Raw genomic sequence first — 17500 nt, 5'->3', positions numbered from 1 at the left:
CACCACAGAAAGACATGTGGCTGCTTTGCAGAGTTGTTACACTTATTTGCATGTTACCTGAAATAACCCCCTTGTACATGGCGTGGGGTAATAACATGCTTAGTGGGGTAAAGCAAAGCTTGTGGAATACCTGACCACAATGGTGTAGCTAAGTGGTTATTGCCAGCAACCATGCTCCAAAAACACACCTCTCACATTGCTCTGGAGCTTCAGCCTTGTACTTGAATGTACAACAAAATTCCCACATGCATGTAAAGATGGAGCATGTTGTGTAAATTGCTTCCCAATCCTGTCCTTGTTCCTGGCTGAAATTCCACACCTACCTGGGCATTCTGGAGTTGCCCTTCCACCTGCAGTTTCTCCTCAAGGAGTTTCTGAAGAGACTCTTTCGCTTTCAGCTCATAGTTCTGCTTTTGATCTTCCATCTCCAGCAGAATCCTCTTTAAGCTCCGCTTTGAGTGACTCTAAACAAATAAACCGAGAACTGAAGGAAAATGCCCGATTTCAAAATATTAAAACCAATACGGCCCATAGTTCACCAAAGCAGACAACATGCCCTGGAATTTTTTCACACTGGGAAATTATTAAACCCATTTGCTAAGAGAATGTGGCTGTGTACACACTCCCATTTACACCGCCATTAACAAGCAGAGGTTCTCCATTTAATTGGATCTTTAATTGGTTTTAAAGTACAGTGGACCCTCGAGTTACGTACTGCTCTGGATACGTAACTTTCGGGTTGCGAGCGTGGCAAACCCGGAAGTGTACACTTCCGGGTTTTGCTGTGGATGCATGTGCAGAAACTCACTGCACGCCATGTTTGTGTGCATGCACGCAGATGCGTCGCCTCCAGTTATGGACTTTTCAGGTTAAGTATGGACCCCTGGAACGAATTTAATTCACATCCGAAAGGTCCACTGTACCAGCACATGATGGAAAAGGGTTGCAACAACATACAGTACTGAGGAATATAACAGTTACATGGATCAAAGGTTTGAATTGAGATAAGATTTTCTTTGGCCTGAGACGGTTGGGGAGAGGGAAACCCATGGTTTGTTTATTCTAAGCTTCTTTTATATATTTATGATTCAGCAACCCTCTCAACTACTGGTTTTCCCAGTAGTAATGTACGGAAGTGAGAGCTGGACCATAAAGAAGGCTGATCGCCGTAGAATTGATGCTTTTGAATTATGGTGCTGGAGGAGACTCTTGAGAGTCCCGTGGACTGCAAGAAGATCAAACCTATCCATTCTCAAAGAAATCAGCCCTGAGTACTCACTAGAAGGACAGATCCTGAAGTTGAGGCTCCAGTACTTTGGCCACCTCATGAGAAGAGAAGACTCCCTAGAAAAGACCCTGATGTTGGGAAAGATGGAGGGCACAAGGAGAAGGGGACGACAGAGGATGAGATGGTTGGACAGTGTTCTTGAAGCTACTAACATGAGTTTGGCTAAACTGCGAGAGGCAGTGAAGGATAGGCGTGCCTGGCGTACTCTGGTCCATGGGGTCACGAAGAGTCGGACACGACTGAACGACTGAACAACAACAACAACAACAACCCTCTCCGGAATATAATATAAAAAGATATTTATAAGTGAGGATGTTGGAGTAATATTAACAAGAATAAGTGGAAACTGTGTGTGATCTGAAATGAAGGAGCGGGAGGGGAAGCTCAAGTATGACTATGTTGGAAAGACCAAGTAATTCCCCTCACCTCCGTTTAAAAACAATAGACAAGGTGAAAGAGACTAAGATTTGTGTGTGCTACTGATGGAATATAATCTAAGATAAAGTTTAATTGGGCCATAAAACTCTTGCTGGAAGGAAAAGAATTTGGGGGCTGTGATTAGAACGCCATAGAGATTGGAAAGTTGGAAAGGAGATTTGCAACATGTTTTGCTAGTAAGATAGAATGGTTTCTAGCAGACAGTTGCCTGTTCCGAGACATCAAAGCAAGGGACGGAGAGATAAGACCTCTGAGAAACTTCTGAGATTCAGTTCTGCCCCAAGCCATGATGGGAGAAAACAACAGCTAGGAAGTGAAAGAGACAACACCATATATGGACAGAAGGAATCTCCAAGGACATAACAGTTTTCACACACAGGGCAGAATAAAATATAATAGTTTGAGTTCCTCACTTGAAGCTTTATAAATTTATATATTGTAACATCATGAACGGAAATCGTTAATTATGTAGTAGCTGTTGACTACTTGGAATCTCCATGAGGGAGTCAAGTAGGTCACGCCCAAGCACTCATCTCTGAAACACAGAGCAGCCCCAAGAATACAAAGACTGGCCATTCCTGGCATAATTATGAAAATTCTCTCAGAGGGGAGAAACAGGCCTTCTTTTCTGAGCCAAAGACGATTACATTATATTACAATTATTATCTATTTATTTATACCCCACCTTCCCTGAAAGCAACTCAATGAGACTGACATATAAAACAGGAAAAGCTAAAAACATTTTTAAATGTTTAAAAAACAACAACAAAAACAACCAAACATTTATAGAATTGAAACAATGTTAAAACTATTAAGAATATGTTACCTGGGTGCAAGTCTGCAATTGATTCTCCAGGGCACCCAGCCTGCACTTGAGTTTGTCTTCATTTAGCTGACTCTAAGAGGAAGGTGGGGGAAAGGTTGGAATTTTACATCATCAGCTTGCAAAGATTTGTCTAACAAACAAACTAACAAGAAAGAAAAAGAACCCACCTCCCCATATCCCTGTGCCCTGGTTCACTCATGTTTTCCAGAGTTGTTGTAGTTGTTGTTTTTTTTGCAGAATATGAGCAGTTCAGCTGAAATAATGGCAGTCTGAAAGTGCCTCTCATCTCCAGCACTCCCTAGTTATTTGTATCTATGCATTTTATCACTGTCTTATTTATAGTGACTTGGTGCATCACAGAACAGGGTTCCTGGACTTTTCGTAGTTGGGTGGAAGCCATCTCTTGTGCCAAGGAGAACATTTCAATAGGCACAGCTTTCCTCACCACTGCAGAGCTCTGTCATGACAAGGCGTACCTTCCAGAATCAACTCTTCTAGGCATCTACCTAGAAAAGTACTGCACATCAAACCTGACTGGAGCATTTCTTAATATGCTTGCGATTAAGCACAAAAACAATGGCTCAGATCCCTAGGAAATACCCCTGTGAATTAATCCAATGTGCAAAATGGCAAATCTGCTTTCCGAAGAGCAATGCTCAAAATTAATGGAGCTGGTGCCTAGGACTGCAAATCCCATCATTCCTGACCATTAGGTTCATTGGGGCTGATAGGAGCTGGAGTCCAACAACATCTGGTGGGCACCACATTGGACACCCTTGGAATCTATTATTCCAGTTGTGGGACCACAGTGGAAACAAAGGGGTGAAAGCTTCCCCTCACTTACACAACTGATCCTGACTCTGTGCCAACTGCTTATTTCTTTAAAAATCAAACATGGCAGAGCAAACTACAAGACAGGCATCACGTCAAGTTTGCTCCTTAGACATTTTGAGGCACTGAAAATGTTAGATGCCACCTACGGTTTTAAAGAGGCTCTTATTTTTTAATTAACTCATCTCTCATCTGACATTTGCTGTGCCAAATCTCAAAGCTTCCAATCTGTGTTTGTTTTTGAAATCCCAGCAGCAGGCTATTTGTTCCTCTCCAGAGGTAAGCTGTGAGGGAAAAGGCTGCAGTGGAAACACCACTGCTGAGAGGCGAAGTGCAAACCCACCTGTTGCTAAGCTGAGGTTTCAGAGAGACTTCCTGCCAGTGAGGGTGTCAAGCATTTTTTTCCTCACTCCTCTTGAAGCTTGACTGAAGTCTTTCACAGAGGAAGTCTCAAACCACAAAAGCATCAAACTGTACATATTATTTGGTGTTTCTCTTCTGACAGAGCTCTTGCTGGTCTTATTTTTGGGCAAACTACTTTGCATTGCTTTTCTTGTTTTTAAACTGCCTGCAGCATTTTAAGGGCTTAACTTTCAATGCTGCCTACCTGTCTACCTGTGAAAAGCTGTTTAGGCAGTAGAGAGGACCTAACATTTTGTGGGGTTTGGGGGCAGTACAATAAGACCATTCTTGCTAACAACCCAAACGCATTTCTTCCATCCCATAAAAGGATGTGCTTTTACTGGTCTGGTGGTTTTTCAATATGATCCCTGTTGAATCCATGAAAACTTAATTCCTCCTCTCAAAAGGAGTATGGCTCCTATAGGCACCTATTTCCAAGTGGCCTATGATATTGCAGAAAAAACACATGCACTGCAATAGCCCAGTACAGAAATGGCCTGCTATTTAAAGATCGTTCCCTTGTTTTGGTAAACCGTTTTCCCCGCACCTCAACAGAGTGAGTTCCCACTTCTAGTAGACCTACTAACACTGACCTAAAATTTAAAAACTTGATATAAAATGAGCACAAATGTTCTCCTGCCCTCTGCCCCACATGAAGGCACTCCAGCGTGGAGCAAGACTCCTACTCTCTGGTTATCTAGTCTGATCATAGTGAAACAGGGACTGGAGTCATCGAAGTGATACTGGGCAAAGTCACTCTCAGGATGTGAGACTTCTCTGCAATACTGAAGTGTCACTGAAAGGCTCCAATTACAATCTCCTTTTTTGTGAGCCTTGTTTACACACTTTGGACAAATGTGGTGGCACATGAAGCACTTGAGTGGACAGACTAATACAAGCCTCAAGCACTTAAAAAATGCATTTTCTAATTTTCAGGGTGCTACTCCACCACCCTGAAATAAATGGTAATAAAAATGGGGTGTTTTAAATTAAGTTTTTCAAACAGAATAAAAGCCAGGTAAGAAGGAAGCAGAGAAGGTGGGATAGGAAGGAATAAACCACAATCCTGATATTCTGTCAGTTTGAACCATGCTTATAGTTTCTAAGTCCATGGCTTTTATCTGAAACACCTGATGCTTTTATGCATTTCGAGCTTTGTTCTATGGAAAGCAGATAAGCCGTCTTTGCACACAAGGTCAAGTTGAACATTGGTGCATATGACTGCATGGCTAAATCTTAAGCATAAAGGTAAAGGTAAAGGGACCCCTGACCGTTAGGTTCAGTCGTGGACGACTCTGGGTTGCGGAGCACATCTCACTTTACTGGCCAAGGGAGCCGGCGTACAGCTTCCGGGTCATGTGGCCAGCATGACTAAGCCACTTCTGGCGAACCAGAACAGAGCACGAAAACACCATTTACCTTCCCGCCGGAGCAGTACCTATTTATCTACTTGCACTTTACGTGCTTCCGAACTGCTAGGTGGGCAGGAGCTGGGACCGAGCAACGGGAGCTCACCCCATCGTGGGGATTCGAACCACTGACCTTTGATCGGCAAGCCCTAGGCTCTGTGGTTTAGACCACAGTGCCACCCGCAGAAATCTTAAGCGTACTTACCAGGAAATGTTCAACTCATATTTGGAATGTGGTACTTTTGTTGTCCCTCTTGTAGATGCCTAGAAAGGGAGATTCTGACAAGCACACCTTGTTACAACAGAGCACTGCACCTATTGAAATGGTCTCTTCTGCACAAGGAATGTCCTGGGCCTAAGAATGAAAGGTCCATGAACCATCTGCATCTGATCACTCTGGGTAAGACAGTGATAACATTGTGTAGGTGCCTTGTCCCTACTACTCTACCTCCTGGTAAACAGCAGCATTACGGCAAATCAAGAGATAAGGTGAGTGTCACCACCCCACCCTGTCACCTGCTATAATCTCAGCATGGCTAATCAGTACCTTCCAAGACTTTTCTGCCGCTTGCAGCAACGTGGCAAGAAGTTCCTGTAAGATGGCCATCTTCTGCTTCAGCAGTAGCTCCCGATGAAGTGCCTCCTGAAAAAAGGAAAGGAGGAATCAGGCCCAGCAAAGTGTGCAAAAGGTGTACTTATTCCCCAATGCACCCACACTATACATTTGAAGCACATGGCTTCCCCCAAAGAATCCCAGGAACTACAGTTTGTCCCCAACAGAGCTATAATTCCCAGCACCTTTCTCAAACAACAGTTCCCAGGATTCCTTGGGGTAAGCCATGTGCTTTAAATGACCCAGAAACTCCAGCGGGTGCAGAATGCCGCGGCGAAGCTCCTTACCGGGTCTTTGCCGCGGGACCACATTCATCCAGTGTTTTACCAGCTGCACTGGCTCCCGGTGGAGTACAGGATCAGGTTTAAGGTGCTGGTTTTGACCTTTAAAGCCCTATGCGGTTTGGGACCCTCGTATTTAAGGGACCGCCTCTCCTGGTATGTCCCATGTAGGACCTTAAGGTCCTCAAGTGATAATCTTTTGGAGGTCCCGAGCAACAAAGACGTTAGGTTGGCCTCAACTAGGGCCAGGGCCTTCTCAATATTGGCCCCGACTTGGTGGAACAGCCTATCACGGGAGACCAGGGCCCTGCGGGATTTGCCATCTTTCCGCAGGACCTGCAAGACGGAGCTGTTCCACCTGGCCTTTGGGTTGGTTTCTGTTTAATATTTATGCTTCATCTTTTATTGGTGGGTTATTTTGAAATTGAGACCTGCAGTTTTAATTGAATTTTAAATTTGTATTTTAATCTGTTATTTTAAATTGATCGTTTTTATGTTTTTTGTTGTGATTTTAATTGATGTTAGCCGCCCTGAGCCCGGTTCTCTGGCTGGGAAGGGCGGGGTATAAATAAAATTATTATTATTATTATTATTATTATTATTATTATTATTATTATTATTATTATTATTAAATGTATGGTGTGGATGTCACACCCATCTGCTGTGTCAGTAATGAGGTTTCCCTTAATCTCCCAGTAGAAATTGCTGCTAGGCTGGTTCAGAACAGCTTGACTGCTTCACACAAAAGAGGTACCCTGCATTTGCCAAATCTCTTATGGGGCTCTGATTCTGCACATGCTTTCACACTTGCTTCCTGTAAGCCGGCTTATCAACCTGCACTTGTTGACCCTGTTGCTCGCAAGGGGCCACCTTTAAACAGCAAATCTTCTCCTCTATCTTCACTTATCTGTGCCTGAGATGCTATTTCCTGCACACCACTGTTATCATTCCTGTTAGGCTTTCGGAAGGAAATCCCAGTGTTGGGTTAAGATCAGACCACTGGTCCCTCTAGCTTGCCCTTTCCAATGACTGTCAGAAGCTTTCTAGGTTTTCAGACCTTTCCCCACCTCCAAGGACTAAGGCTGCTGCTCAACAGAGCAACTCGTAGACTTCAATCCTATTCAAGGTTACATGTGAATAAGTCCCACTGAACTCAAAAGGTTTCACTTCTGAGTAGATACATACACAATCATACTGCTCGGCAATAAATTGAATGGCATTTTAATGACTGGTTGATGAAACCTGTGCAAAACTGCAGATGATGATGATGATGATGATGATTATAAAATGTGGTTTTGCACTAGCAGAAAGCACTTACTCGCAACTAAAGTTAAAGGGACCCCTGACTGTTAGGTCTAGTTGCGGACGACTCTGGGGTTGCAGCGCTCATCTCGCTTTGCTGGCCGAGGGAGCCAGCGTACAGCTCCTGGGTCATGTGGCCAGCATGACTAAGCCGCTTCTGGTGAACCAGAGCAGCACATGGAAATGTCGTTTACCTTCCCGCCGGAGCGGTACCTGTTTATCTACTTGAACTTTGACGTGCTTCCTACTGCTAGGTTGGCAGGAGCTGGGACCAAGCAACGGGAGCTCACCGTCGTGGGGATTCGAACCGCCGACTTTCCAATTGGCAAGCCCTAGGCTCTGTGGTTTAGACCACAGCACCACCCGCATCCCCTTGCAACTAGTTATTGCTAATCAATCCCTGCAACTCTCCATGTACTACAGCTTCCTATGCCCTCTACAAAGATGCTTCTGATGGTAGGGGGACCTTCTGGAACAGCAAAGGATATTGCAAGAAGTGATGCAGTAGGCAGGGAGAAGTTGGCTTTGCATGAATAGAACATCTAGCTCGGCATTGTCTACATTGCCTGCCTGGCAGGGACTTTCCAGGCATTCAGCCTCACCTCACCTAAAGATGCTAGGGATTGAACCAGGTATGTACTGTAGGCAAAGCAATTAATTCCATTTTAAATAATTTAAACTTTCTTTTTTAAACCTGCTGCTTGAATCATGTGGGGTGGGATTTTTTTAAAAAAAAATACTTTAAAATATTATTAATCCATTAATCTAACTGTCTGTTTTTATACTTAACACTATTCGTGATCCAATGTCCAGGAAAATGGGTGGCAGCTTACCTAGTGAAAATATGCACAAGGCCTCAAGCCACACACTAACTTTTCTCCATTGGTATTGCCTTCAAGGTGTCTGCTAAGGCACCAAATGTGAGGAAATGTTTGACTCTAAATAATGCTTTCGTGAAGACTCTGAGAGCAAAAGCAAAATCTGTCCACAGAAAATCTGAGGTAATTTTCCTAATTGGTGCATGTCTCATTTACAGTTATGGTCCTATCTGAAGGACTGAAGTCCTTTCAGAAGAAACAAAGAAGTCCTGGCAAAACCCTTCTTGAAAAATGTCCCAAATTAGTGTTACCGTAATTACTCACCTTGAGGTAGTTAGAAAGTTGAATAATCTCCTGAAATCGAAATAAATGGATTTAAAGTTCTACTTGAGTTGAACATGGCAATGTTAGCGTATGTCAAGGAAATTAAACAGACACTATCAATCTGCAAGCCTCGAAACGAAGCTTGTAGTCTTGGCAAGATAACAGTCAGACCAAACATTTAGTGTGTTTAGGCTATGGATACTGGTGGGCATTGCAAAGTTAAGGGTACTTGATAAGAAGGATTCAAGGCAAAGCCTTCTATGATACAAAGACTACTGGGAAAGGCAGCTCTTCCCAGCCTGGTGTGCTTCAGATGTTTTGGACTACATCTCCCATCAGTCTGGTGGGAATTGTATCCCAAAACATCTGGAGAGGAGGCTGACTTGGAGAATAATCCACAATTGGCTGCAGCACAGTGATATGACCTGGCCAGGTTTATCCAAGATACAAGACACTGCATGGGCTCAGTGGCCCTTAACAATTGCCTACCCTGCGACTGTTTTGAAGTCCCAGACAGGCAGCAGAGAAGGAAAGTCTCATTATATGTTTAAAAAGCTCACAAGGAAGGGATCTAGAGGTCACCCAGCTCAACCCCAACCCCATCAAAATATAATATAAGCTGTTTTGTTTGAGAAGCTTTCCAGAGCTTAGTCAGTATTTTTAAAGGATTCCCAAAACCCAGTTTCAAATTGGTATGATGCCGCTGAGGTTGTTTTGCAATCCCAAGCAGGCAGCAGAAAAGGAAAATATTACTATAAGCTAAAGTGGAAACACATGTACAGAGGTGATTGCATGGTTTGTTTAGGGCAGCCTATCGTCTTTACCACCAAATATATTTTATCTCTAGGATCTGGTTTGTGCTACTACACAGAGTATATCAATCATTAATGTCTTAAAACAATAGGTTTCACGTTTCTTGTATTCCATACCTTATCTAAAACTGCTGTTCCACAACTGAAAAAGAAAAAAAGGAGAGGACTGTGTCAAAAGAGGATCTGTGGCGGAGCTTCAAGCTCCGGCGGGTGGGGGGGGATGGCAGAGAGTAGGCGGGGGCAGGGCTGGCGTGCGTTCCGGGGGCGTGGCGTGCCACCTACAGGGGCATGGCGCCCAGCGTGGGGGGAGGGCAGCCACGATGGCACCGCACCAGGAGTGTGCCACCGAGGGAGGTACGCTCCTGCTGCACGCCTGTTCCTCCACCAGTGAAGAGGATGTGCCACTATTGCAAAGAATGATACCGTAGGAAAGTGGTAAATAATCAAAAGTGTCTAGTGAATAGTATAGGTAATCATCAAATGTGTCTATACAAAAAACAAACAATGTGCTTCCTTACTCTGTCTGTTGGCCTGAGCTTTTCTTTACTGTACTCGACTCATCTGTGGTTTGGGTACCTGTAAAAACACAAAATGAAGAAATAACTCCTTTCAACAATGGAAAGTTAAATATGATTGGACACTTTGGATAAATTTATTCTTATTTTTGGAAGTAGCTAGTGAAGTGTGGCACAAACTTTCAGTTTTTAGGTTTAAAAGGAAACACACAGTTGGCCAATCAATTTGTTTCCCACCACCTTTTTTGTTTATGTATGCTGTTTATTTATGAAAGCAACAGCAGAGGGGAAAAAATACTCCCATTCCAGTCTTTGAAATGGAAGTGTTTGCATCTTAATGGCAACATTTTAATCATGTTTATGGGAAATAAATCCCATTGTGTTCAGTGAGGCTTTTTCCTACCTAAGTAAGTGGACATTTGAAGTCTTGCCATTATCTGAAAGAATGTCCAACCAGTTCAAACAGAATTATGTATACAGTGGTGCCTCGCAAGACGAAATTAATTCATTCTGCGAGTCGCTTCGTATTGCAAAAAATTCGTCTTGCGAAGCACGACCATAGGAATGCATAGGAATTTAATTCCCATAGGAATGCACTGAAATTTTCGTCTTGCGAAGCATGACCATAGAAAAATTCGTCTTGCGAGTCACCCTTTCGTTAGCGAATGCCTTTCGTCTAGCGAGTTTTTCGTTGTGCGAGGCATTCGTCTTGCGAGGTACCACTGTAATTTAGAAATAAGTTGCATACTAAAGGTAAAGGGACCCCTGACTGTTAGGTCCAGTCGTGAACGACTCAGGGTTGCGGTGCACATCTCACTTTATTGGCCGAGGGAGCCGTCCGGGTCATGTGGCCAGCATGACTAAGCCACTTCTGGCAAACCAGAGCAGCACATGGAAATGCCGTTTACCTTACTGCTGGAGTGGTACCTATTTATCTACTCGTACTCTGACGTGCTTTCGAACTGCTAGGTTGGCAGGAGCAGGGACCGAGCAATGGGAGCTCACCCGTTTCGAACCGCCAACCTTCTGATCGGCAAGCCCTAGGCTCAGTGGTTTAGACCACAGCGCCACCCGCGTCCCTAGTTGCATACTAGTTTTTGCTAAACTGATTTCAAAGTTTGTGGAGTCTCACCTTTACAGGTTGTGTAAACTTTCACAGTGAACATGTTTTCAGGAGAGGAGTTCAAGTTGCCATGTGCAAAAGTGTCAGTGAAGCTATGCTGCACAGATTTGGTATGAAGCTGAGAGGTACAGTTATCCCAAGACTCCTGAAACAAAAAAAAAGAACATGTCTCTCTTCAACATATTGGTCTCAAGCTTGAGTAATGATGTCATGTCTTAGCCACACTGAAAACAAGTTGGGTGGCATTAGTGCCAAATCACGGTACCTCTAAATTGCCCCAGTATCACATTGTCTGCCCGTGGAAGGGTGGGACTTAAATGGTTCGCTTCCTCTCATTATTTTATTTTTTAAGTGACAAAATAGCACTACTTTGCTATTAACGAAAACAAAACACTGTCGTCGTCATCACCGGTAATTGAAGCTTTCTGACTACAAGAAAAGAAACTGACCCTGGGGTAATTTATGAAAGCTAATCAGGGACTAATTTTTTTATTTGAAAGATTTGTTTTGATTCTTTTATTTCCAAAATGTGAAAACAAAGAAGAACGGCAGAGTTACATCTTGTAATTACTAACAGGAAGTAGTACATTTAATATAGATTCCCTCTTAAGTAGTAAGCCCTGTGTGTAATATCCATTGGCAACTTGGAGATTTACAGTCATCACCATATTATAGTTTGCACTTAAGTCTCTTTCCCATAATCTGAATAAAGGCTTTGATAAATAGCTGTTTGATTTGTGTATGAGGTAAAATCATACCACACTATATAAAAATCAAATATTTTAGCTTTGCCCTTAGCTAAATCGAGTTGGCAAGTCATTTTTTTCTGCCATGGTTGTTTGAAACATTTGTAAATGCCACCATTTATCCAAAGATTTCTAAGCAGTTTAACAAAAGATAAAACCAGAGGCTATTCATGAGTAATCCTCCAGCCTTGATCAACAGGAAGTTATAAAACACCAGGAGCTGCCTCAGTTAGAACTTTGATACAGCTAACTCAGGTATGTTCACACTGATGGGCAATGGCTCTCCAGCAGGGTTCGAAATAGGAGATATTCCCAGTCCTATCTGGCGATGCCGAGGAATGAATCTGGGACTTTCTGCATGCAAAGCACACACTCTACCACTGAGATGCAGCTGTTTCTCAAGGAAAATGGGCCACTAAAGCCACATGTGTATCATTCATTTAAAGCACTATTATACCACCTTAACAACCATGGCTTCACACAAAGAATCCTGTGAACAATAGTTTGCGATAGATGCTGAGAAAGACCCCCATCATCTCATGGAGCTACAATTCTCTGAGTTGTAACAATCAATCTCTCTTCACAGGGAATTCTGGGAATTGTAGCCCTGTGCAGGGAGAAAGCCCCATTGCCCTCATTTTCGGATATTACCTGGTTAGCAGGCAATGATCTCAGATATGCTGATCTCTCCCACAAATCTCCAGGTCTCTTCTCAGGAACCAGGGAAATGTCTGTGTTAGGAGTCAAATGCACTTCCTTCCTTCCTGGCCCTTCCATTATTAAATTTCTTCTTCTGAGGATCACTTTTTCTCGGCATCTTTGAAGTAGCTCCTTGACCTCTTTGCTCTGGCGTTTATCCATGAGACGGCATGTGGTCCTGTTCCTCCTCCTGCACAGGTTTTCTCGCTTTTCTTGCCGGCGTTCATATTTTTCTTCATAACTTTCATGCCTGGGGCCACGCCCGCCATGGGATTTGAAAATCTCTTTTATCATACTGATGGCACAAGACGCGGAAGTGCAGAACACTTTCCAAATACACTTGAGAGTCACCTTCCTGGGGAAACCGTGAGAACAGAAGTTAGCAGGATGTTAGGCTGTGGGAGATTTCTGTATACAATAATACACACAATATATCTATGGAATAGGATGCAATTGACTCTAAAATGAAAACGTTTTTTCGTAAAATCAAATATGCTGTCATGAGGGCAGGGTAACTAAATTCTGAGCTTCTGGAAGATGAAGCAAACTGTACTGTTCAAATCATATTGCATATTATGGAAATTTTACTGCTTCACTTGAGCAGGGTTATTTTAAAAGCTACAGACCTTACTGTTCTCCTGCTATTCAAGTCTTTTGTGATTTCAACAACATGTGGGAAAATCCTAGAATGATATTTTAAAAGAGGATCATTCATCTAATTAACCTTCCCACTCACCCTCACCCCCCCCAAAAAAAGTTTTATGCTGGACCAAAATGCAAATTCCATACGGTTTTTTTAAAAAATGCATGTGATTTTTAAAAATTGCTTAATTTTTTTTCAATGAAACTAAAATTAATGTATACTAAAATGCAAAAGAAATCCAACGTAGTGCCCAATATTTTGAGTATTTTTTTTTATCTCCCTGAAGCTTTGTAAAGCTTTTGAACTAGGAAAATCACTGGTTAATGCACAGATATCTGCAATAGTTGCAGTTTTTGAAAGTGGGTGTCTTCTTCCAAATGCATTTTACATATCACCTTCTGCTTAGATTTAAGGGCTGCAGAGAGTGTGCTTTGCAGATTGCTTGGCAGTCATCAAAGGAACAGCTAAAGATGATAAATTCTGAAGGCAAAGCTCATTGTAACAATGAGCAGGCATGCCACTGTTCCTTTAAAAAACTCCGCCACCACTTACCTCTTGTAGTAGCTTTACTTTCTCCATTCTCCACACTGTCCAAAGGCTGTTGGATTAGGGATGCCATGTTCTATTGTTTAATGCTATACAGTTAAATATATTTATGTTCACTTTGAAGAAGGCTTACAAACTAAAGCCCGAAAACTGCAGCTAAAGGCAGTTTTCTATCAGACTTAATCCAAGTTACATAGGCAGGTTGTGCCAGAATTCAGCCAGAAGAATGAATGCCTTTGTTTTGGCATTACCTTGTTACCCTGTGCCTATATGAAGAGTGAGTTATTAACCTCCTCCTTCCCTCATTAAAATCTTGATGGCTCATATGTTACAAGTACGTATGTAATTTGTCCTAGGGAGTCAACTATATGAAACAATTCGGACGTTTGCTTTTCCATCAGAAACAGAAAACGGGGTAATGAGGGTGGGGGAAGGAGAACTCAACAAACTTCAAAAACAAAACAAAACACCCTTATCCATCCCTTAAGCCAGTGGGATAATCCCTGTGCATATTCTAAGAATGGTGGCTGAAAGGAGGATCATGTGAGCATGCGAGGCATTCAGGAAAGAAGGTTAGAACAGAGTTGGCCTTACGCTACAATTTAGTGGCTAGCAGAGCTTTATTTCTGTCCATACCCTCCCCAGTTTAACAGTTATCTAGCTGCAACAGTATGCTTGACCATGCGGACTAGGAAGCTGGAACTGGTTTAAAATGCAACAGCCAGGATTTTAAGTGGAATGGCTTGCTGGGAGCGTAACTTGACAGTTTTGAGAAATGTGCACTGTTAGCCAGTTCACTTCCAAGTCCAATTCAAGGTGCTGCTTTTGATGCTTACAGCACTTCAAGCTTTAGGTCCCAGGTACTTTATAAGGGCTGTCTAGTCTCATATCTACCTAACTGTCTCAGTTTTGCAATACTAAGCCTAGCTTAGTTAGCAACATGGCAGAAAGCAGCAATGTGGGCATGGGAGAAAAAAACCAAGAGTAAAAGTGGACCAATGTGTGGCACCCAAGATGAAGAAGGAATCATAATCAGGGAAACAGGAGCAAAGGGCTCAAAAAGTTTATTGCAGAAGGTTCTGCAGATTCCAAGTATCTCACAGGTTCAGTGTGTGTTTCATATGATCTGGTCCAATTCTTCCTGCGACCTACCTCTTTCTTGGAGTCTTGATTTCTGGGTTTGACCAATGTGGAGGAAGGTTTCCGTGAACTGCGGAGGCTTCACCTACTGGGAATTAAACACATGGCAATCAAGGTGACTGTTGTTTTATTTTGATCATTGGAAGAGTTATATTACTTACAACTCAGCAGCTTGCCAAGGGCAGGGAAGCACTCTCAACAGATGCTCTGTGCTGCAGTTTGAAGAAGGCAAGCAGAAACCAGGATGTATGGGTGTGGTTGCATTCTTTGGAACCATCTTTACAGTGATGCTCAAGTAATACCAACATTATTATCCTTTTGGCACCAAGAGAAAATCTTTTTATTCTTCCCGACTTTTAGCATATCTATTGGGTCTGGCTTTTACACTGCTTTAAACTGCTGCTCTTGCTGTTTTGGGCTGTATTTTATTTTATATTGATGTTTTATTGTGTCATTGAAGGGTGATACAGAGGGATTGATTGTTAAATCACTCTGGAAACTATATGTGAGGGGAATAGGTTTCTTAAAACCTCTTAGCAACCTTAAAAACTACAGTTCCCAACATTCTTTTGGGAGAAGTTCTGAATAAGGCCAGGACCCAAAGAACTACGAAGCTAGCTTTTGTAAGCCCAAGGGTTTACAGAACTTGCTTTTTTCAAGCAGCTGCTGCATGTAAAACTGCTTGTAAAACTGAGGGGTGTTTCAAAAGCAGTTCGTGAGAGACGATAAGGGAGGGGATCATCTGTTCTGTTCAATGAAAAGTTAAAAGTTGTTTTTTTTAAATCCATTAGTATAGTGTAATGGCTCTTTTGTGAACTTAAGTTGCTTTTTAGATTCTGACCTAACATGCCCAGACTTCCAGAAATAATGGCCAGTTTTTTTGCTTTTTAAAATTCTGCTTTTTTTGCTTTTTTAAATTCTGACCCCGAAAGTATTCTGGAAGCTCCTGTTTTCGTTCTTCCCTGTCCCTGTAGAGTAGGGGTCAGCAAGGGGCCGATCCGGTGGTATTGATCACTTGGGACTGTGTGTGTTCATCACGCGAAGTTGCGGTGGCCATTTTAAGTGAGGGCACTGACCACTTTATGGAGGCCTACTGCGGGCCTTGCTCTGGGTTTTTTTTTACTGTAAAAGCGCAACCCCCCACAAACACCCCCTCCTCACAATTAACTGGCCCCATGCTCTACGCCATTAAAAAGAGCATTCTCCCCCATCCCAGTCCCAAAATTACTCACCCCAGCGACAAAATCCCCTCAGAGCCGGTCTTACTCACTGCGACCTCAGGCAGCCTTCGGCTTATTTTGCTCCCGCATTTTTTTCCTCCCCCCTCTCTTCCGCAACTGCCCTGCCTCCTGCTCCGTCTTATTTCCACAATTCCCCCTAAGCAGTTTATGTCAGAAAGTCCTTGGGTGCTTACAGATGGCAGTTATAAAATGGTGGACGGGGTTTTCTTTTTGGCGCAGGTCTGATGACGTCAACAGGCAATCCGCCTTTCTATTGGATGCTGTTGGAGTCTTCAGTTCTGTTGCTGGTGACACGTAATGTGTGCGTCAATTTTTTTTGGCTTTATTCTATATTTTAGGCATGATAGGTGGGTGTGATTCCAACTGGAGGAGGGGGTCTAAATCCTCCTTTTCCCCATGCCATGGTCCTGCTCCAGCTCAGCCCCACCCCAAGGTATGAGTTAAAAACATAAAACTAGCCAAACCCTGTAACTAACACCACCTGTAGCTTAGCTCTTACAGAGAAAGGCAAAAATGCAATGTTCTCACACAAGCCAGGTACTCAATTATAAGTACAAATCAAATGTTTGCATTGAAATTTACATTTCATTTTAAATCAATTATCCTTATTTTAAAAATAAATAATCACCTTAAAAAACTGCTATATTTATATACACACACACAGAGAGAGATAAACACAATCCCTACCTACAGTCTCACCACACTGCAATAAAATAAGCACTGTTACCTCTTTGATGCACAGCTGGAAGGTGTGTAAGGGAACGTAATTGGTGTCCATTGCACTCAGCTGCTTAAAAAGTGGCCCCTCTCCCAGCTGATGCCTTTATCTCTGGCTGCAGCATTTTGATCTGGCTACTCGGCAATGTCCTCCATCCAAGTCTGTGCTCTGGGCCTCCAGCTTACTAGGCTTTAGGACTCCTAGGCCTGCTCCACCAGGATAGCTTCTCTTTAGGTCAAAACCCCCATCACAGACAGATGGGAGTCTGTCCCCTTGGCAGATGAAGCGATTCTCACCTCACTTCCAAACTGGAGGTAAGAGCCCCATGTAAACACCACAGCAGAATGAATGTGGGGTGCAGCCCTGTTTGGCTTCAAAATGGGCTGTACCATTCCAAGTTGCTGGTGAATTGCCTCCTGTTAAAAAAATGTCACTGGGGCTTGCTTTTCTATTTTTTATGAATGCCATTTTTCTAAAAATATATATATACCGGTATGCAGTTTTGCTTACGGCCTTAAATAAGTTGCTTGGAGACCTTTGGTGTCTTTTACAAGCAACCGACAATTTATAATAGTGCTGAAAATGATGATAATGTGGGGATGGGATAAAAAAATGGGACAGTCCCCACAGTCTGAAATGGTACAGACCACTCTACCAACTCCATTATTTCATTTCATTTATACCCTGCCCTTTCATATTTAATGCCCAGGGCTATAATACTATATTTGGGAGGAAATATCTTCCACACTCAGTGTAGGGGTGGAGTATGTGCATTTACAATTTAT

General features: G+C 42.8%; 1 protein-coding gene across 11 annotated transcripts in view; it reads right to left on the bottom strand.

The window, feature by feature from the left end:
* The window catches only part of TRAF3IP3 (TRAF3 interacting protein 3), a 37568-nt gene that overhangs the window by 11420 nt on the left and 8648 nt on the right, over positions 1-17500 (bottom strand). For 2 of the 11 annotated variants that reach the window (XM_033152924.1, XM_033152921.1), the window contains exons 2-10: positions 14769-14844; positions 12380-12782; positions 10992-11127; positions 9863-9920; positions 9462-9486; positions 8533-8562; positions 5742-5837; positions 2553-2624; positions 324-464 (exon numbers count right to left, since the gene is read on the bottom strand). In XM_033152924.1, the coding sequence (XP_033008815.1) occupies positions 324-464; positions 2553-2624; positions 5742-5837; positions 8533-8562; positions 9462-9486; positions 9863-9920; positions 10992-11127; positions 12380-12721 (900 nt within the window). In that variant the 5' untranslated portion in view covers positions 12722-12782; positions 14769-14844. Of the gene's footprint in view, positions 1-323; positions 465-2552; positions 2625-5741; positions 5838-8532; positions 8563-9461; positions 9487-9862; positions 9921-10991; positions 11128-12379; positions 12783-13622; positions 13669-14768; positions 14845-14917; positions 14927-16684; positions 17079-17500 lie in introns of those variants that run through there. The other 9 variants (XM_033152927.1, XM_033152922.1, XM_033152925.1 and 6 more) reach the window with 8 other exon arrangements.

The sequence above is a fragment of the Lacerta agilis genome, chromosome 6 (assembly GCF_009819535.1).
Source record: "Lacerta agilis isolate rLacAgi1 chromosome 6, rLacAgi1.pri, whole genome shotgun sequence".
Classification (NCBI taxonomy): Eukaryota; Metazoa; Chordata; class Lepidosauria; order Squamata; family Lacertidae; genus Lacerta; species Lacerta agilis.
The sequence above is the reverse complement of the archived record's forward strand: the minus strand, read 5'-3'. Positions and strand labels throughout refer to the sequence as shown.